Source organism: Sapajus apella, unplaced genomic scaffold (assembly GCF_009761245.1).
Source record: "Sapajus apella isolate SASKATOON/1434 unplaced genomic scaffold, GSC_monkey_1.0 scaffold25, whole genome shotgun sequence".
Taxonomy (NCBI): domain Eukaryota; kingdom Metazoa; phylum Chordata; class Mammalia; order Primates; family Cebidae; genus Sapajus; species Sapajus apella.
This window is the reverse complement of record NW_022436965.1, coordinates 23,226,581-23,248,485: the sequence shown is the minus strand read 5'-3', so window position 1 is coordinate 23,248,485 and position 21,905 is coordinate 23,226,581. Positions and strand designations below refer to the sequence as shown.

The window sequence follows — 21,905 nt, the reverse complement described above, 5'->3', positions numbered from 1 at the left end:
ATTCTTAACCTTCCCCAAAAAAGTAGATGAGGGGAAGTTTCTATCTACAGAGGTATTTAGATAATAAATGAAGGAATACTATAATTAGAATACCATTATTTTTAATAACTCATTAATAGATCAAAAGCTGCTCACATTACAAAAAGACAACCAACAGTATGAAAAAACCAGCATGCAATCAGCAAAATCCAAACTAAGAAAAACTCTACAAGGTAAACAACACAACTTCTTCAACAAATTTGTTGTGGAGGGCAGAGAGATGGTGATGAACCAATACATAAGTGAACCCCAAACCTGCAGCTTCAGCATCACCTGGGAATTTGTTAGAGATGCAAATTCACAGACTCCACAACAGACTTACAGATCACTAACTCTGTGGTGGGTCCCAGCAGTTTAACAAGGCTCTAGTGATTTTGATATACTCGTTTGAGGACCACAATAATAGAAGATATTTAGGATGTGTATCAGCCAACTTTATTTGGTTCCTGATCCCAAAAAAACTGCAAAAATTTTTGACATCATAGACAACTTATAATATGAAGGAGTTGTCCATTTTCTTAGGTGTAAAAATGGTATTAAGATTATACATATTTTTTAAATCCCTGAAATATTTACAGATAAATTATAAGAGTTACTTTAAAATTATACAGAAAGGGCAGAAGCAGTTGGGATTATAGATGACACACATTAGCAAGGAGTTGATAATTGTCGAAGGTGGAGGATGGGTACCTAGGTGTTTATTCATTCTCTATATCTATCTATCTATCTATCTATCTATCTATTTGTATATATATACACATATATATATTCTCTCTATATATGTATTTTTGAGATTTTTTTCATTATAATTTTTTTTAAAACTCAAAAAATTAAAAGACTGTATTAATCCAAAAAAACAGAAAGTATATAGTACTTTTACTTAAAGGGCAGTATTGAAATACACAAAATAAGTATAAATAGTCAGAAAAAAAAAACCTACTCCATACTAGTATATGGTAAAATGCTTTTGTTGTGGAAGTAAGGAGGATCTGGATCTTCTATCAATTGTCTGATGTCATTTTAAGTAACTGACCCTGTTGGAGAGAATGACGTACCTGTAGAGAGAGGCCCAGTCTGGTCAAGGGCATATGAATACCTATACACATTTGCTTTCCAATTTCCAAACTAGCTTAGCCTTTAGAATGCAATCTATTAATGAACTCAGGTTTACCTTCATTTTTAAAAACATACTACTTTAGCATATTATGAGTGCAACCTAAGTAGCCTAATACAGATATTAGTAATGGCTGATTTTTTTTCACTAGACATGAGACAATCCATCTCTTTTACATAGGGAAAATAGCCAAAGTATGTGTTTTGAGAGATGTTCAGAGGCCTGTCTTGAAATGTCATCTCCAGTGATCTGGTGGTAACTAGTCTTGAAATTTCTTCAAAACAAGAAATGTAAAAAAAGCTAATTGTGAGGCTGCAGTAGCCCTTAATAACTCCTTGAACTTAAATCTTGTGATGTGAGCTTTATTTCCTCTGTAATGTATCTTTGTTATTGTGCTGTTAAGAACAGGGTGAATATACATAAGCAGAATGTATTTGGAAAAAAGAAAAATTTTAAATGAATAGGGTGAATAGATGCAATCTCTCCTTCTTCCTCTCCTTTTTAACTTCTTCCTCTTATTTATTCTTTACTATGGAAACATAATTTGTATATAAACACCTGGTCCATAAGAAATCTAATTAGAAAGCACCAACTTCAAAGCCTCAGGGTATGAATGATCGAGTGTGCTATACATTCTCACTTTAAAAAGGTGATGGCAGAATTTTGAGGATAGTTTCTTTTCATGTTTTATTTTAGATATTTCATATTTGTCATTATTGTTATGAGCAGCATTTTCTTCATTATCATTAAAATTATTATTTTGCTTAGAGTGGTCAATGACGTGGAGAAAAGACCATTAAAAGTCATCACCATCCATTATCAGACATCCTTCTGAAACTAGTTTCAAAATAGGGACTTCTGTTCCCTTTTTTCTGCTTTTATTGAGCTCCTGCTATGTTCCCACCCATGTTGACTACTTTGTAAAAAGGAGAACACAAAAAAGACAAAGCCTAACTTGAGAGAGCTCACACACTCTAATTGAGGAGATGAGGTGATGAGAAGAGAATCACCACATACCTATGAGGAGGTTGTAAGATAGAGCTTGACAGTCTGGACTATTTGGCTTTACAATGGTTGAATTCAAATTCTGACTCTGCCACTCAATAGCTCTGTGATGAGAAGCAAGTTACTAACCTCCCCTGCCCCAGCGTCCTCATCTGTTAAATGAAGGTAAGAACAGTGATTACCTTGTAGGGTTGTCTTGGGATAATCTTTAAATTAGATAATCCATAAAACATTTAAATTTATCCTTATATTTATCCATATATTTTATTTCTCTGTTGATCACTGTTTCTTGTATCCCATACCTTCACCTTGGGCAGATTTTCTTTTCCATCCTTGAAATATAACCTTTAATAATTAAATTCTCTTAGTTTTCTATGTGCAAAAATGTCTTTATTTTGCCTCCAATATTGTGAATAAAATTCTAAGGTGATACTTATTTTCCTCAGAACTGTGAAATTATTTTTCCACTGTCTTCTGGACTTTATGGTGCTGATAAGAAAGAAGTTTGCTGTTGGTTTAACAATTATTACTTTGAAAATTATGTGTTTTTTCTCAGTAGTAGAATACTCACATTTAAGTAGATATTTGATGAATGTGCATACTTATTGATAGGAATCCACACAGGGCTCCTAATTCCGTAGATTATGGGGGAGGATCATGGTACAAATATCCTTTTCCCTTATGAAGGGGCATGGCAGAAACTGAAGGCTATTGTGACTAAAAGAAAGCTCTGCAAGGTTAACACATATAACTATATCCTTGCCTCCAAGGGAGATCTAATAATGCCCCTACAAGAATCCAAGAGACTGTAATAGGATATGAAGAAAATGGCTGAGGACCCTCATTTTTATTTATTTATTTATATTTAATTTTTTTTTTTCAGACATCAGTGTTACTTGCCAAGACCCTGATTTTTAAACTCCCATGAATTATTACGTTCCTTTCCACTCCTGCTTTCTAGTTCCTACACCAGGACAACTCTGTATTTTGAGTACATGAGTCAAGTATGGCAAAAAGTATGGTACCTTAAAAACTTTTATTTTAGCCCTTCCTGGCCAATGCTAAAACTTATATCTAAAAATAGGGCAAAACAAAATGAAACAGATCTCTCCTTGTATATAAAATAGCTAACAATTTGGCCTCTTTATTGATCTTATGTCATATATTTGGCTTAAAAAAAAAACAACTCAACAAACAGTTACAATTAAGAGCTATACAAACTAAATTTTTCTTCTAGATCTCTTGCAGGGCATACATAGGGCCTTGAAAGTCAGTCCCAAAGAAAATTCTTATGTAAATGAAACAAGAAGGATGCTATTTGTTTTTTGTTACATAAACATCACCTGAACTTAACAAATCAATCCACTTATTTGAAAACCATCTAGGACCAAAAGCATGATCAAGTTTGCTGGGTGCCATTCTCACTCTAATCATACCCAAAAGGCCTAGAAATAATTCAAAACTAGAAAGAGGCCCAAGTACTAAGGCTACCTATGGCTCTTGCTACAAAACAGTTGCCAGTCTGATGTGTGTGTCTAGAAAGAATGATAGAAAATAAAGAGTTCTGCTTGAGTTCAAGAAAACTTCCCAGAAGGAGGGGGTGGGCCAAGAAATCCACCTGCCTGCTTGGTGGCAGCTCGTGAAGGGGCAAGGCCAAGAATCTTCTGAATATTCTGTAAAGAAAACATAGTAAGAATTGAGTTTTAATATCAAATATACAGAAGACATGTTTTATGTAGCTCTCAGGCAAAGGGAACTCATATAGATTACAGGTACCATTGTGACCTGCAATAGGATGATTATCACTATATTATTTTTAAAAAGGCCTGCAATGTAATGAAAATCATAGAACAGTAAAAGCCTTCCATACCTGATGAGACCTTGGCCTACTAATCAAAGTGGCTGATCTTTTTTAAGTGGAGAATCATAAAAGGAGATAATCTTTTATTTTTAACATGAAGCATATCAAGAATATTCATTAGCTATTTATTATGGTCATTTTCTTCAAGTATGGGTCTGCTGGCTGGATTTGTCATTACTGCACTGTCTATAATTTTCAGTTTCGGCAGGGCGTGGTGGCTCACGCCTGTAATCCCAGCACTTTGGGAGGCTGAGGTGAGTGGATCACCTGAGGTCAGGAGTTCAAGACTAGTCTTGCCAACATGGTGAAACCCATCTCTATGCACACTTGTAATACCAGCTACTTGGGAGGCTGAGGCAGTAGCATCACTTGAACCAGGGAGGCGGAGGTTGCGGTAAGCTGAGATCGCACCACTGCACTCCAGCAGGGTGATAGAGCAAAACTGCGTCTTCAAAAAAAAAAAAAAAAAGAAATACGCATTTAGCTAAAAAACAGGAGTTTTAATATATAACAAAGACGCTATGAAAGAAAATACAAATGTAAAATATAGTAAGATGCCATCAAGTTTTGGAAAGGTGTAAAACAATTATTTTGAATTCCTGTCCAGTCCTGTGTAACAGGTAACAAATGAAGAGTGTATACTCGGAAGAGAAAAACAAAGGAAAGGCCGGGCGCGGTGGCTCAAGCCTGTAATCCCAGCACTTTGGGAGGCCAAAGCGGGTGGATCACGAGGTCAAGAGATCAAGACCATCCTGGTCAACATGGTGAAACCCCGTCTCTACTAAAAATACAAAAAATGAGCTGGGCATGGTGGTGCGTGCCTGTAATCCCAGCTACTCAGGAGGCTGAGGCAGGAGAATTGCCTGAACCCAGGAGGCGGAGGTTGCAGTGAGCCGAGATCGCGCCATTGCACTCCAGCCTGGGTAACAAGAGCGAAACTCTGTCTCAAAAAAAAAAAAACAAAAAACAAAAAACAAAAACAAAAACAAACAAACAAAACAAAAAAAAACTACAAAAACTTAGCCAGGCATGGTGGTGGGTACCTGTAATCCCAGCTACTCAGGAGGCAGGAAAATAACTTGAACCCAAAAGGCAGAGGTTGCAATGAGCCAAGATAGTGCTATTGTACTCCAACCTGGGTGACAGAGCAAGACTGTCTCAAAAAAAAAAAAAAATTGCTCTTTGTTGCTTAAAGGGAAATATATACATTACTGTGTTTTATTAAGATGTCAACCCAAGCAACAATTTTTAAATTTCAGACTTAATCAAATTAAAGAGCAATATTCCACAGAGATCAAAAGATCTGTGCTAAACCACAGAGATCTGTGTTGTCATTCCCTTATCTTTCACTAGGATAAACTCCTGCTATGGTGTGAATGTGTCCCTGAAAAGTTCTTGTGGTGGAAATTTAATCTCTCTGCCCTCATTAACAGATAACGTCATTATCATGGGAGTGGATTCCTTATCACGAGTGGCTTTTTTATAAAAGTGAGGTTTCTCTGGTTCTGGCTCTTGCCCTCTCACCATGTGATGTCCTCCACCACGTAAAAGATGCAGTAGGAAGACCCTCAGCAGATGCCAGCACCATGCTCTTGGACATCCTGCAGAACTGTGAGCTAAACTGTCTTTATAAATTACGCAGGCTGTGGTATACTGTTACAGCAACAGAAAATGGGCTAAGGCAGAGACTATTTCAAAAATTTTAGTATATACTTCAGCTAAGCAAGAATACAACTTCTTGGTGGACATAATTATTTAGCTATTCAACAAACACCTCAAACTCAGCATGTCTTCTAACCAACATACTCTTCTTTCTTCTATTCCCAACCTCTTAGGAAAACTATTCCCCACCTCTTAGTGAAACTTTTCCCCATTTGGTCACCAAAATCAGAAACATGCAAGTCATCTTAGTTTTTCCTTTCTCCTTCACATTAAATTAATAAGTAAGTTCAGCTGGTTTCACCTTCTATTTATTTCTCAATCTTGTCTCATCCTTTTCATCCCTCTCTTCACTGTTATAGTTTATAATATAATGATTTTTTGTTAGACTATTACAATAGTCTTTTGATATTTCTGTATTTAGTCATGCTCCTCTTATAGCTAACCTTCACAATGCAGTAAGTGCCAGAAAATATGTGCCAGAAAAGGAAGCCTTGAAACTTGATTTCATTTAAAAGGAAGAAGAGGGAGGCATTCAGAAAGAAGGAAAAGCAGAAGCAAAAAGTACATCTGAGTGACTGTAACATGAAAACTATTAAGCAAGCCAGAATGGTCAAAGTGCTATATTTGTGAGGATGTGATAAGATATGAATTGGGAAAAAATATTAAGCAATACAATGAAAAAGATCTTGGTGAGCCATGAACTGTAATTTGATTTCCCATTGATTCTCACATGCCAGGTTGATAATGGTTTGAATCTGTGTCCCCACCCAAATCTCATGTCAAATTGTGTGGTTTAGTACCCTCCCCCTTAGTACTGTTCTTGTGGTAGTTAGTGAGTGAGTTCTCACGAGATCTGGTTGTTTAAAAGTGTGTAGAACCTCCCACCTCCCTCTCTCGTGTTCCTACTCTGGCATGTGGCATGCCTGCTCCCCTTCTGCATTCCACCATGATTGTGAGTTTCCTGAGGCCTCCCCAGAAGTTGAGCAGATGCTTCCTGTACAACCTAGCATCATGCTTCCCATGCAACCTGCAGAGCCATAAGCCAATTAAACCTCTTTTCTTTATAAATTACCCAGTCTCAGCTATTTCTTTATAGCAATGCAAGAACAAACTAATACACAGATCAACCAAAAATCTTCTGCCACAGACAGTACTCAGAAAGAGGAGGAAAAAAGAGAATCACTTATGTAACAAATACTGAAAGATTTATGTTCATATTTACGCATGTGCAAACCTTTCCATTATAAAGCCTGCCAAATGGAAGTATGTTCAGAAACTGAATAAAAATAAAGAATTCTTGAGCAGAGACCTTAATTATCCCTTTCACTTTTCTTCTTCTTTTTTTTGAGACAGGGTCTCACTCTGTTGCCCAGGCCAAAGTCCAGTGATATAATCAAGTCTCACTGCAAGCTCAAACTCCCAGGCTTTGGTGAACTTCCCACCTTGGCCTCTAGGGTAGCTGGGACTACAGGCACATGTTACTATACCCAGCTAATTTTAAAATTTTTTGTAGCGATGTAATCTCACAGTATTGCCTAGGCTGGTCTCAAATTCCGGAGCTCAAGTGATCCTCAGGCCTCAGCCTACCAAAGTGCTGGTATTACAGGCATGAGCCACGTCACCCTTTCATTTTCATAGTCTCATCTCAAAAGCGACTTTCTGCTTGAACCTTTCCCCACTAACCAAATTTTATATCTCTCTTCTGGACCTTCATAACACTTTTACTTAGTTAGTTCTCACTGTTTTTCGCTATGAATGTCAAATCACCAAATTGGCCAAATGTAAATTCTATAACCTAAACTTTATCTCAGCTGTGAATAACCTAAAATTACTACATTATTACACTTATTGTGCTCCTGAACTGCTAAAGGGTGGTGGTATATTATGAAGAAATGATACTAGGAAGACCAAACCCACTTTCTACTCTTGTAGCTTTAGGGAGTTGTAATAAAGGAGGAGCCTGAGAGCTCTAAGAATGGGATGTGGAATCTATATTTAGTTTTATCACTACTTCTCATCCCTAAGGATCAGTAATCTAGACGTTGCCATTTAAAATGGCTTTTGGATGATACACTGGAATTCTAAAATGAGCAACTTAAAGAACTGAGTAACAATGGGTAAACATTTCTAGTATTATAGAAGTAAAAGCTAATTGGCATGACAGCAAGGAAAAATATACATATTAAATGGTAGATGTAATCATTCACCTGTCGAATCGACATAGTACAGAGAATATACAGGAAGATGAAGGAACAGTCTGTGGTGTCATCTCCCAGCAGATTTCGATGAGACAGTCCTTGGATATAAGAAAGAGGGGTAAAAGGAAGCTTTGCCACCACTCTACCATCAAATCTAAAAGAAAAAAAAAACAAAGAATTGTTATTTTTGGAAGACTGACAAGTTTCTTACTTCCAAAGAAGAATCTGGGACAGAAATAGAGTTTTAAGTCTCTTGATCTCTGAAAAACAAAGAAAGGATGACATGCTAATAATAGACATGAACCTGAATACTGTGGTGTAAGGAAGAGCCTAGATTATTCTCATCAATCTTTTCCTAAATTAGTGGTTCTCAATTCTTTTGGTATTGAGACCCCTTTATATATACTGACAAATTATTTAGCACCCTAAAAACTTTGTGTTTATGTAGGTTATAGTTATTGTTTACTGTATTAGAAATTAAAAATGAAAAATGTCTAATATTTATTTATTTATTTGAGATGGAGTCTTGCTCTGCCACCCAGGCTGGAGTGAAGTGGCAAACTCTCAGCTCATTGCAACCTCCACCTCCTGGATTCAAATGATTCTCCTGCCTCAGTCTCCCGAGTAGCTGGGATTACAGATGTGTGCCACCAAACCCAGCTAATTTTTGTGTTTTTGGTAGAGATGGGGTTTCTCGATGTTGGCCAGGATGTTCTCAATCTCCCAAACTCAGGTGATCTGCCCGTCTCAGCTCCCAAAGTGCTGGGATTACAGGCACGAGCCATCGTGCCCAGCCAAAATATTTACTAATTTATTTTAAAAATAGCAAGGAATTCATTACATGTTAACGTAATTTATTTTTATGAAAATAACTTTGAAGAATATATTTAAAAACAAGAATATTAGTGAAAAGAGAGGGATTATTTTATTTTTATAATCTTTTTAATGTTTGGCTTAATAGAAAACAGCTAGGCTATTGCAGTATCACACATCATGAATTCTCTGGAAAACTTCATTGTACACTCATGAGAGAATGTTAAAAAAAAAAAAAGTAAATAACATCTCAGAATTACTGTGAAAATCATTCTGACTTGAAAGACTTCTGAAAGAATCTCTGACTTCCTGAAAGAATCTCAGACTTCCAGGGATCCCAGATCACACTTTGAGAACCACTGTTCTAAACCATAGCACCAGTAAGATAGAACCTTCTTTTTGGGCCACGCCTGGTGTAATCCTAACATGCCTGTAATCCTAATACTGTGGGAGGCCACCTGTAATCCTAACACTGTGGGAGGCTGAGGCAGGTGGATCACTTGAGGCCAGGAGTTCAAGACCAGCCTGGCCAACATGGTGAAGCCCCATCTCACAAAAATACAAAAATTAGCTGGACATGGTGGCAGCACCTGTGGTACCAGCTACTCGGAAGGCTGAGGCAGGAGTATTGCTTGAACCTGGGAGGTAGAGATTGCAGTGAGTTGAGATCATGCTACTGCACTCCAGCCTGGGTGACAGAGCAAGGCTCTGTCTCAAAAAAAAAAAAAAAAAAAAGAAAGTTCTTTTCTAAGACCCAAAAGGTCCCAACTATACATATTAAGAAGGATAAGGCCAGGTGCGGCAGCTCACGCTTGTAATCCCAGCTCTTTGGGAGGCCGAGGCAGGTGGGTCACGAGGTAAGGAGTTCGAGACCAGCCTGGCCAAGATGGTGAAACCCTGTCTCTATTTAAAAATAAATAAATAAGTTGGGTGCAGTGGCTCAAGCCTGTAATCCCAGCACTTTGGAGGGCCAAGGTGGTCAAGAGATCGAGACCATCCTGGCCAACATGGTGAAACCCCATCTCTACTAAAAATACAAAAAAAAAAAATTAGCTGGACATGGTAGCATGCACCTGTAGTCCCAACCTGGGAGGCTGAGGCAGGAGAATTGCTTGAACCCGGGAGACGGAGGCTGCAGTGAGCCGAGATTGTGCCACTGCACTCTAGCCTGGCGCCTGGCAACAGAGTGAGACTCTGTCTCAAAAAAAAAAAAATTAAAAATAAATAAATAAATAAATAAAATTTTCCACTGAAGTGTGGCCAGAAGAGAAAATTAAATAAATAAAAATAAATAAAAAATAAATAAGGATAAACATTTATGAATAGGAATTTATAGAATATATAGTAGTGATGAAAAAAGCAGATTACTAAACTACATATACAATATTCTGAGATAATACTTTTACTTAATTGTTTTTAGGTTTGAAATAATTCTTTTTATTTTTTATAAAATAGAAAAATGTTTCAAAAAGAGAAAAGCTGAGGCAGGAGAATCATTTGAACCCAAGAGGTAGAGGTTGCAGTGAGTTGAGATCGGGCCATTGCACTCCAGCCTGGGCAACAAGAATGAAACTCCATCTCAAAAAAAAAAAAAAAAAAGTACATCCATTCAATACAACATTATACAGCCATTTCAAAATAATATTACATAGAAGCCGGTGCGGTGGCTCAAGCCTGTAATCCCAGCACTTTGGGAGGCTGAGGCAGGTGGATCACGAGGTCAAGAGATCGAGACCATCCTGGTCAACATGGTGAAACCCCGTCTCTATTAAAAATACAAAACATTAGCTGGGCATGGTGGCGCATGCCTGTAATCCCAGCTACTCAGGAGGCTGAGGCAGGAGAATTGCCGGAACCCAGGAGGCGGAGGTTGCGGTGAGCCGAGATCGTGCCATTGCACTCCAGCCTGGGTAACAAGAGTGAAACTCTGTCTCAAAAAACAAACAAACAAACAAACAAAAAATAATATTACATAGAAATTAATATATATATTATGTTTTAAAAATTGCCACAGATTTTTGTGTGGACAAAAATTATAGCAGGTTATAAAACAGACATTCTTGTGTATAAAAGTTTATATTCAGCCTGGGCAAACTAGTGAAACCTCATCTCTACAAAAATTTTTTAAAAAAATAGCTTGGGTCAGGCATGATGTCTCATGCCTGTAATCCTAGCACTTTGGGAGGCAGAGGCAGGTGGATCATCAGGAGTTCGAGACCAGCCTGGCCAACATGGCAAAACTCTGTCCCTACTAAAAATACAAAAATTAGCCAGGCATGGTGGTGCATGCCTATAATCCCAGCTACTCGGGAGGCTGAGGCAGAAGAATTCCTTGAACCCAGGAGGCAAAGACTATAGTGAGCCGAGATCACACCATTGCACCCCAGCCTGGGCAACAGAGTGAGACTCCGTCCCCACCCAAAAAAAAATTAGCCAGGCATCATGGTGTATATCTGTGGTCCCAGCTACTTGGAAGGCTAAGGTGGGAGGATCACTTAAGCACAGCAGGTCAACGCTGTAGTGAGCTGTGATTGTTCCACTGTACCTCAGCCTGAGCAACAGAGTAAGATCCTGTTTCAAAAAAATAAAAATTCATATATAAAAATATAAAAATGTTTGCATACCTATTACAAAAAGTACAAATCTTGAATATGCACTACATTTGAGGCAGACAGTAATTTTACATTTTATAGAGAGTAAAATATATTTTTATTTTATATTTTATACATATGTATTTTTGAAATTTTTCCAATGAGAATGTAGTATTTTATTTTGTTTCTTTCTTTATTTTTGTTTCACCATGTTAGTCAGGCTGATCTTGAACTCCTGGACTTCAGGTGATCCACTCACCTCAGCCTCCCAAAGTGCTGGGATTACAGGCCTGAGCCACCATGCCCAGCCATTATTTTCTAATATCTAGCACAATGCCTGGCACAAAATATACACTCAACAGGTAGGAAGGAAGAGATGCAGGGAGAGGGAGAGACAGACAGGAAAGAAGCTGGGGAAAGAGAGTAAGAGGAAGGGAATGAAAGGGGGAGTGAGAAAAATTCTAATACCTGCAGTACAGTTCAGATGAGCTTTGAAAAGATAATACATGGGCTGGGAGCAGTGGCTCAATGCCTATAATCCTAGCACTTTGGGAGGCCAAGGTGGGAGGATCACTTTAGGTCAGGAATTGGAGACCAGCTTGGCCAACATGATGAAACCCTGTCTCTACTAAACATACAAAAAGTAGCCGGGCATGGTGGCACATGCCTGTAATCCCAGCTACTCGGGAGGCTGAGGCAGGAGAATCGCTTGAACCTGGAGAGTGGAGGTTGCAGTGAGCTGAGATTATACCACTGCAATCCAGCCTGGGTGACAGAGCAAGGCTCTGTCTCCAAAAAAAAAAAAAAAAAAGAAAAAAAAGGGCAATAAATTATTATCATCTTTGGATATATTCTCTCAAAAGAAGTTCCACAATTACTCAGGTTTGCTATATGCTGGTTTGGACAACAGTAATTTACCTTATCATTAAACAAGATTATAGTTATTAAGACTCTATTTTAAGAGACAAAAGATCTTTATATGACTACCTTCATTTTGAAGCAGCATGTTAGTAAGCAACTGAAAAACAAGGGAACATATTAAATTCTTCATGGAGAACCCATAATGCCTAAGCCTTATGTCTTATATGTAAAATACTGTCAATATTAAGATGGTAAAAAAAGTTATTGTGTAATTGTATTTTACAAAAATTAAATTCTAGCCAGGTGTGGTGGCTCATGCTTATAATTCCAGCACTTTGGGAGGCTGAGGCGGGTGGATCAGCTGAGGTTAGGAGTTCAGACCAGCCTGACCAACACGGCGAAACCATGTCTGTAAGTACCAACTACTCAGGAGGCTGAGATAGGAGAATCGCTTGAATGAAGGAGGTGGAGGCTGCAGTGAGCTGAGATTGTGCCACTGAACTCCAGCCTGGCTGACAGAGTGAGAATCCATCTCAAAAAAAAAAAAAAAAAAAAAAAAACACCAAAAAAAAATTCCCTTGATTTTGATAATTGTTTTGAAGTTATATAAGAAAATGTCCTTAGGAAATATATAGCAAAGTAGTTACAGGAAAAGGAGCATAGAGCCTACAACATATTTTCAAATGATTATGAAAAATACAAAAATAGTGTATGGATGAGCACACATATAATAGAGAAAGAGAGGAAAAGAAAAAAAGAAATGAAGCAAAACATTAACAACTGTGAATATGGGAATGGATATACATACTATTCTTGCAGCTCTTCTTAAGTTTGAAATTACATCAAAATAAAATATTACCCAAAAAGTTCATGCTAACATACATACAAATATAGAGTAATAGTTATTACGCAAAAGCATATAAAAGGACACTCACATGGAATTGAACATTCCCATTAGGGCAGTGAAACAAAAGCCAATTGCAAACATGGATTTCATTCGAACCTGTAATGAGACAAACAGATTGTCATTTTACATTTAAAACAACACATCTAAAGCATACCTCAAAAGTTTTGGTTTCATGTCATGTTTTTAAAAAGTACTCCTTAGCAAAAGCTATATCTGTGTTGGCTAACCCACCCTTCACCTCCAGTTCCTCTTCTTACCATCTGGTGAGGAAGAATATTGGGGTGGCTTTGTGGCCCAATTCTGGCCAATGAGTTAATAAGTACTAACAAAAGGTCTCTCAGTAAGTAAAAGAGAACTGTTGCACAGTTCAGATGTCCTGTATTAAATACATAGAAGTGAAAAATCAATCAAGCTATATAATTAGCCTATCTATGCTTTAGAAGATATGTCTGAATAAAGTCTACTCTTTATAACTAATGAGGAAATGGGTAATGAAGTCACTTTTCCTTATACTTCAGAGTATGCCAGATACTGAGAACAAAAGGTCTCTTAAAGAACAAAAGAGCCAGGCGCAGTAGCTCACACCTATAATCCCAGTACTTTGGGAGGCCAAGGCAGGTGGATGGCTTGAGCCCAGGAGTTCAAGACCATCCTGGGCAACATAGTGAGACCCCATCTCTACAAAAAATACAAAAATAAGCCAGGCATCGTGACAGACGCCTGTAGTCCCAGCTACTTGTGAGGCTGAGGTAGGAGGAGCGCATAAGCCCAGGAGGCAGAGGTTACAGTCAGCCAAGACAGAGTCACTACACTCCAGCCTTGGTAATAGAGTAAGATTCTGTCTCAAAAAAAAAAAAGAAAAAAAAGGAAAGAAAAGAAAAAGATTGAGTAATGTGCAGTGGCTCACACCTATAATCCCAACACTCTGGGTAGCTGGGGCTGGAGGATCGACTAAAATTCAAGATCAGTGTGGGCAAGATGGCAAGACCTCATCTTTACAAAAAAAGAAAAAAAAAATTAAAATTAGCTGGGCATGGTGGTGTACCTCCTACTTGGGAGGCTGAGGATCCCTAGGGCCCAGGAATTCACAGTGGCAGTGAGCTATGATCACGCTACTGCATTCCAGCCTGGGTGACAAAGCAAGACCCTGTCTCTCAAAACGAAAAAGAACCAAGGACAGTAATAAAAGCCATTTATAATGTTCCAGCTCCTATATTGGGATTACACATATCACTATAAAACCAAAGATTCAGCATTAACATAAGGAAGAAAAAAGAAATAAACTACTTCATTTGAAAACTAAGAGGGAACTAAGAACTGTGTGAAGAGGAAAAATCATGACCTCTGAGACAGTCTAAAAAAAGCTATTTATAGTATTAAGATGAAGTTTAAGAGCAGGAGCATATTTTACTTCCATTTCGTCCAGGAACACCCATGATATTATTTATAGCCTTCATAGGTGATAAATTACTGAAAAGGTTAAGTGCAATGCATTTGATGCAAATCAGTCCTTTGCTAAAAACATTATGTGGTTTACCATGAAGTTATATTTAGGACTCTTACCATTGATAGATCTCTGTTGTTATTCTTTAGTTTCTCTTCTTGTCTCTCTGCAAATAATTAATGAGATGGTTAATACATACAATGCTGAGCACAGAGCAGTTGTTAAATAAATTGTCACTGTTTGGTGATTACAAAAGCACTCTGTCTCAATATCATCTAATAAGATGATGAAAACATCTGGGATATTATATATTTTGTACTCAGAATTTTTTTTAAAAATTACCTCTGGTATTAAATGTCTTTATACATTAATATATATGCTTATATTACACCAATGAGAATTGCCAATCAGTTAATTTGTAAGTATAACAATGATTGTACTTAGGTGTCTCAAATCAGTTATCCTTCTCTTACATTTTCTCCCTTTTTTCAATTTGTCTAAAATGGCCTATAGTCTAAAATTATCAGCCAGTTGATAGGATGAACTTAAAATCCAGATTCTAGCTGGGAGATCCCAGTATTTTGGGAGGCCGAGGTAAGAAGATTGCTTGAGGCCAGGAGTTCAAGACCATCCTGGACAACATGGTAAGACCCTGTCTCTACAAAAAAAGTTTTACAAATTAGCCAGCCATGATGGTGTGTCCTGTAGTCCCAGCTACTCGGGAGGCTACAGTGGGAGGATCACTTGAGCCCAGGAGTTTGAGGCTGCAGTGGACCATGAACATGCCACTGTACTCCAGCCTGGGTGACAGGGTGAGACTCTGTCTCAAAACAAAAACAAAAAACTATGCATCCTCTAAGTAGTGAATGTTTGGAATACAACCTCTGAAATTTGAGGAAATTTCATGGAGACAATAATCTGGAAATATGCAGAAGATACATTATATTCTAGAATGATTTATTTTCCAAGGTGACTAGCAAAAGGGAAAATTAAAATTCAGAAAAGGAATACTCCAAATTGGAGGCTGCATTTCTTGTGGCTACTAGAATAAACAATGATGGAATTGCTACTATTGGAATAAATAGTAGCAATGATGACATCCATTCTGACCACAAAGTAAATAGGCCATCAGCCAATCCAAATAACATAGAAAAAGGCCTACAATAAATGCATAAATTCACGGCCCCAAATATATTAAATTTCAAAAATTTCCTCTCATATTTAAATCCAAGTCTTGAAGAAAAGAGGCCAGATGTGGTAACCCACACCTGTATTCCCAGCTCTTTGGGATGCTGAGGTAGGAGGCTCACTTGAGCCCAGGAGTTCAAGAGTAACATAGACCCCATCCCTACAAAAAAACTTAAAAATTAGCCAGGCATGATGGCATATGACGATAGTCTGAGCTATTTGAGAGGCTGAGGCAGGAGGAGTTTGGGGTTGCAGTGAGCCATGAACATGCCACTGTATTTCAGCCTGGGGTGACAGAGGGCAACCCTGTCTCAAAAACAAAAAGAAAAGAGATACTTATCCCACTCGGTCAATCTTCAGAATGTTGTAGATAATGTTTTTGAATATATTCCATACTAGTACTATAAGAAGTTATACTATATGTGGCTCAATTTTTCATATGCCTAACAATGCAAATGCCAAGGTGAATATAGTAAAAGCATTTTATGAAGTCCAAAATAATGCAGTTTAGGTTTACAGATTTCTGATGGTCTGACTTAATCTAGGATTAAAATGTACAAATCTAGAGAATGGATAGATTGCCTTTCAAGCAACTCATCATAAATATTACATCTCATAATTTCTAATAAGATTTTGATAAGCAACTCTTCATAAATATTATTTCTTTTTTTTTGAGACAGAGTTTTGCTCTTGTTGCCCAGTCTGGAGTGCAATGGCATGATCTCAGCTTACTGCAACGTCTGCCTCCTGGGTTCAAGTCATTCTCCTGCCTCAGTCTCCCAAGTAGCTGTGATTACAGTCATGTGTCACCACACCTGGCTAATTTTTGTATTTTTAGTAGAGAGGGAGTTTCACCATGTTGGTCAGGCTGGTCCCGAACTCTTGACCTCAGGTGATCCACCTGCCTTGGCCTCCCAAAATGCTAGGATTACAGGCGTAAGCCACTGTGCCTGGCCAAAAATGTTATTTCTTATAATTTCTGATGAGATATTTTTTGGGTGCGCAAACAATTCAGGGTGGCACTCCATGTTAAAATCATTTGAATTCAGATACTTTGTGTTGCCAATTTAAAGGCAGAGGGTAATCTGTCTTCCATTCTTATATCCCTCCTATTCTTTATAGCAAAGGTACTTGAAGGAGTTGTCCACGTTCAATGTCTTCATTTCCTCACCATACATTATCTCCTTAATCTATACGATCTGGCTTCTGTCCCCCATCATGCCACTGAAACCAGTTTTGCTAAAAGCACTAATAACCTCCATTTCTTTGATACTTACCATCATCAATCAGGCCCTTCCTCCTCCCTGAAACTCTCCTCTCAACTTCTGTCACACTACTACTTTCCAATTTCTCTGGCAATACTGTTTCAGAACTTCTGTTGTTCCTTAAATTTCTGTCCCTCAAGACTCTCGCCGGGCGCGGTGGCTCAAGCCTGTAATCCCAGCACTTTGGGAGGCCGAGGCGGGTGGATCACGAGGTCAGGAGATCGAGACCATCCTGATCAACATGGTGAAACCCCGTCTCTACTAAAAATACAAAAAAAAACATTAGCTGGGCATGGTGGCGCGTGCCTATAATCCCAGCTACTGAAGAGGTTGAGGCAGGAGAATTGCCTGAACCCAGGAGGCGGAGGTTGCGGTGAGCCGAGATCGCGCCATTGCACTCCAGCCTGGGTAACAAGAGTGAAACTCCGTCTCAAAAAAAAAAAATAAAATAAAATAAGACTCTCAGATGGCACGATGGCTCATCCCTGTAATCCCAGCATTTTGGGAGGATGAGGTGGGTGGATCACCTGAGGTCAGGAGTTCGAGACCAGCCTGGTAACATGGCGAAACCCTGTCTCTACTAAAAATTCAAAACTTAGCTGGGTGTGGTGGTACATGCCTGTAATACCAGCTGTTCATGAGGCTGAGGCAGGAAAATTGCTTGAACCCGGGAGGCAGGGGTTGCAATGAGCCGAGATGGTGCCACTGCACTTCAGCCTGGGCAACAAGAACGAAACTCTGTCTCAAAAAAAAAAACAAGCTAACAAACAAAAAAGTACTTACCATCCTGCACAGTAATCATTTATTTCCTGGTCTATTTTCCCTCTCTAAACAGAGCTTATAAAAATAGAATATTTTTCTACTTTGTTTCTCCAATGCCTTTAGAAGTAACTCATACATATAAAGTAAATGTTCAATAGCATTTTGCCATAGAATTAAATGAACAGACCATTTAAAAAATATCTGGGATCCTTACAATAACTGAAAAACTTTAATCAGAACAGGACATTGACATAGTCTAATCTCATAGAATTCTCCCCTGGGCTGTAACAACAGTGACCTAGGTATATAGATATAGTTTCTGAAACAAATACACAATCTCACAACAATTTTTTTCTCCTGATCTAAGAATCAAGAAATGTCATAACATATAAAAACAAATCGTATATAATCTTTTATAAATTGTCTTTCAGAAACAGAATTAAACTCTAAGTTATACTAAAAAAGTAAAAACATATGATATGATCATTATTTCTCATTGTAGATCAAAATTAGCAGAAATTTCCTACCCCTTGGTGGATTTCCATTACTAGTCAATTCTCAGTAAGGAAGCCATGGAAACAATGAACACATGTAACTCAGACTTAAGTGGTAATAATCATCTCAGATATAAAAAATAATATGCTTTTACAAACTGTGCCAGAAGCCCTCAGCCATGTTCAAAAACCACAACTGTCATTTTACAAAACTCAAATTTCAAAGCTAAGGGCAAAAATAGAGGAACTGTTTAAATTTGTCCTATACACCTCACAAAATGGGTGAGAATCAAGTGCGATAAAGTATGCACGTGCTTTATAAACCATAAAAATAATAGAAACATGAGCTATCACTATTAATAATTTTATTATATTTTCATTATCTGTGAATTTTTTTCCAAGAAAACCCAAATTTCATTTTGATATCTCATCTTACCTATTTTCTTTTTCTGTTGTCGACCAGCTGACTCTGTTATTGTTTCCTTCTTCTTTTCCACTGTAAATAACATAGTAACACAGTAAAAATTAACTTCATTATACTGAAGAAACAAAGGATGCTTTATCACAGATGAACCGATGAAAGAAGCTTATGAAAGTTACACACTGACTTTGATTATGGTCATGATTAAGCTAACTGCTCTGCTCTCACAGCTACTGATGGTAAAAAGTAGGCACAATATTCTAAGAATGAAACAATAATTATAAGCATGATTAGTCAAATACCCATAAAAAATTGTATTGATACAATCATAATGAAAACAGACTATCAGCTGAGGATGATTACCTTAGCCAGTGTGAAAGCACCATTTTCAAATTCTCCTCTCTCAGATAAGTAGGGTTAATTGTAGCTCCATTCTCTTATGACAGAAGGTAGAAATTTTATTCACTCAGTTATTGGCTAAGTAACTTTAGGCAGATGAAAAAAATATCCCTATCTTCTAAAGAATAATCTAGTCAGGGGAGATAATCAAATGACAATTACAGTAAAGTGACAAGATAGATATATGCACACTGCAGGAAAATCAGGAGAGGCAAAAAAGCCAAGACCGGCCGGGCAAGGTAGCTAACACCTATAATCCCAGCACTTTGGGAGGCTGAGGTGGGTGGATGACCTGAGGTTAGGAGGTCGAGACCAGCCTGGCCTAGGTTTCACTAGAGTGAAACCCTGTCTCAAATTAGCTGGGCATGATGGCATATGCCTATAATTCCAGCTACTTGGAAGCTGATGCAGGAGAATCCTGGATTTTGCAGTGAGTCGAGATAGCACCACTCTACTCCATCCTGGGCAATAGAGTGAGACTCCGTCTCTCAAAAAAAAAAAAAAAAAAGCTAAGACCAATTTTTCTGATGCATTTCAATTACTATCATGATTAAGTAACAGTAAGCTTTTGAAAAATAGTGTGATATATATTTATAATATTATGTTTACTATCTTTAATCATCTGTATATGGACTAGGGAGATGTCAAAAATTACTTTTACTTACTTTATATTATCTGTTACCCATATTATCTTAGTATACTAATAGCAAACAGTACAGTAGAGGGATTATTTCTAAAACTTACATTAAAAAGAATTAGCAGGTAGGACACTTTCCCTTAGTACGTGAAGTTTGTCCCTGAATTCTAAAAGCAAAATTGGTATCACTGCTTTATCCAAGAGTTGTAAAATTCAATTTGACTCCAATATTGCAAAGGAAATTTCTGCTGGCCGAAATAAAATATGTATTTTGTGTGTATGTGTGTGTGTGTGTGCGTGTGCGTGTGAGTGTGAGTGTGTGTGGTGTGTGTATATGTGCAGTATATGTATGTTCTGAGAGACTTGAGATCAGCCTGAGTAACATGGCAAGACTCTGTCTCTACAAAAATATTACAACATCAGCCGAGTATGGTGGCACATGCTTGTAGTTTCAGCATGTGCCAGGAGGCTGAGGCACGAGGCGCTCTTGAGACCGGGAGCTTGAGGCTGCAGTGAGCTGTATTTGCACCACTGCGCTCCAGCAGATGCGAGAGCGAGAGCTTGTCTCAAAAATAAAACATCATGTCTGTGGAAAGAGAGCAAGAAATATTTTGAATGAACATACTAGTGAAAGATCATTTTAAAAATGTCAAATTTCACATTTTAAAATGTTTTAAAAATAACATTTTATGCCAGGTACAGTGGCTCATGTCTGTAAGCCCAGCACTTTGGGAGGCCAAGATGGGAGAATCATTTGAGTTCAGGAGTTTGAGATTAGCATGGGCAACATGGCAAAACCTCATCTCTAACAAAACTACAAAAATCAGCCAGCCATGGTGGTGCACTCCTGTGGTCCTAGCTACTCAGAAGTCTGAGATGAGAGGATCACAGGAGCCTGGGAAGTCAAGGCTTAAGTGAGCCATGATTGGGTCACTACACTCCAGCCTGGCTGACAGAGCAAAACCCTGTTTCGAAAATAATAATAAACATTTTTATTAAAAAGTTATAAGGATAACATTTTAAAAGACAAAATGGATAGAAAACACTTCATGTTTTACTCTTTATCATTATTAAACAAAGAAGCAAAAATATTTCTTTCCCACTCCAGAAAGACTATAACACAACTACTTAGCATTTAACCACGACTGCATAAAAAATAGGGCAATAGGCCGGGCGCGGTGGCTCAAGCCTGTAATCCCAGCACTTTGGGAGGCCGAGGCGGGTGGATCACGAGGTCAAGAGATTGAGACCATCCTGGTCAACATGGTGAAACCCCGTCTCTACTAAAACTACAAAAAATTAGCTGGGCATGGTGGCGCGTGCCTGTAGTCCCAGCTACTCAGGAGGCTGAGGCAGGATAATTGCTTGAACCCAGGAGGCGGAGGTTGCGGTGAGCCGAGATCGCGCCATTGCACTCCAGCCTGGGTAACAAGAGCAAAACTCCGTCTCAAAAAAAAAAAAAAAAAAAAAAAAAAGGGCAATAAAAAGACAGAAGGCTAGAGAATAGAAACATAAGACAATTCTATAAACATTAGTCTGGTCTTCTAGCAGACCAGATTGAGACTAGATAAATCTTTTTTAGGGATAAATTAATCTAATGTTTTTCAAACTTCATGAGGTTGTGATGAAACCTCAGTGTGTTGACATTTAGTCATCAGAATCTCACCTGACAGCAAGTAGTAAAAATGTCAGAGTTGACAAAAATAAAAGATGTCTATTATGAAACACATTTCTGTCCATGACCTGGTATTCCTGCATTCTGAATTCCAGAGTTCTGCCAAACAGTTTATAAATTATTCTATAAGATTTATCCTATTTCACCATAAACAACAGAAATACCTCATACTTCACAGCAATTCATACTTAGTAAATACTCTCAAACAATTTTGTTACAAGAACCAAGTTATATATACTGTACTTTTAATCTTTCTCATTTACTGAAGTATCCTTTCATTAGTATATATTACAACAGTAACACAATAAAAGGAGAGCTACTGATGAGTACATCTATAAGCCCAGGGACCACCTGAGTCAACCAACTCACTACCTTTAAGAGAGCATTTTTTTTTTTTTTTTTTTTTTTTTTTGGTCAAAGGCAACTCAGTAGAACTGCTTTTTGGATACCAGTTTTAAAATGCCAAGGACCAGATCAGTACCAAGGAAAGTAACCTACATCAAATTCTGATTCAAACCTGTTTATATATATATATATATATATATATATTTTTTTTTTTTTTTTTTTTT

General features: G+C 37.8%; 1 protein-coding gene across 2 annotated transcripts in view; it reads right to left on the bottom strand.

Annotated features, from left to right (window-relative positions):
• Positions 1-1,328: 1,328 nt before the first annotated feature.
• The window catches only part of TMCO1 (transmembrane and coiled-coil domains 1), a 25,471-nt gene continuing 4,894 nt past the window's right edge, over positions 1,329-21,905 (bottom strand). The window contains exons 3-7 of one of the 2 annotated variants that reach the window (XM_032291535.1): positions 18,641-18,700; positions 14,615-14,661; positions 13,080-13,147; positions 7,889-8,033; positions 1,329-3,831 (exon numbers count right to left, since the gene is read on the bottom strand). In XM_032291535.1, coding sequence (XP_032147426.1) covers positions 3,733-3,831; positions 7,889-8,033; positions 13,080-13,147; positions 14,615-14,661; positions 18,641-18,700 — 419 coding nt within the window. In that variant the 3' untranslated portion in view covers positions 1,329-3,732. The remainder of the gene's footprint in view (positions 3,832-7,888; positions 8,034-13,079; positions 13,148-14,614; positions 14,662-18,640; positions 18,701-21,905) is intronic. The other variant, XM_032291534.1, reaches the window with a different exon arrangement.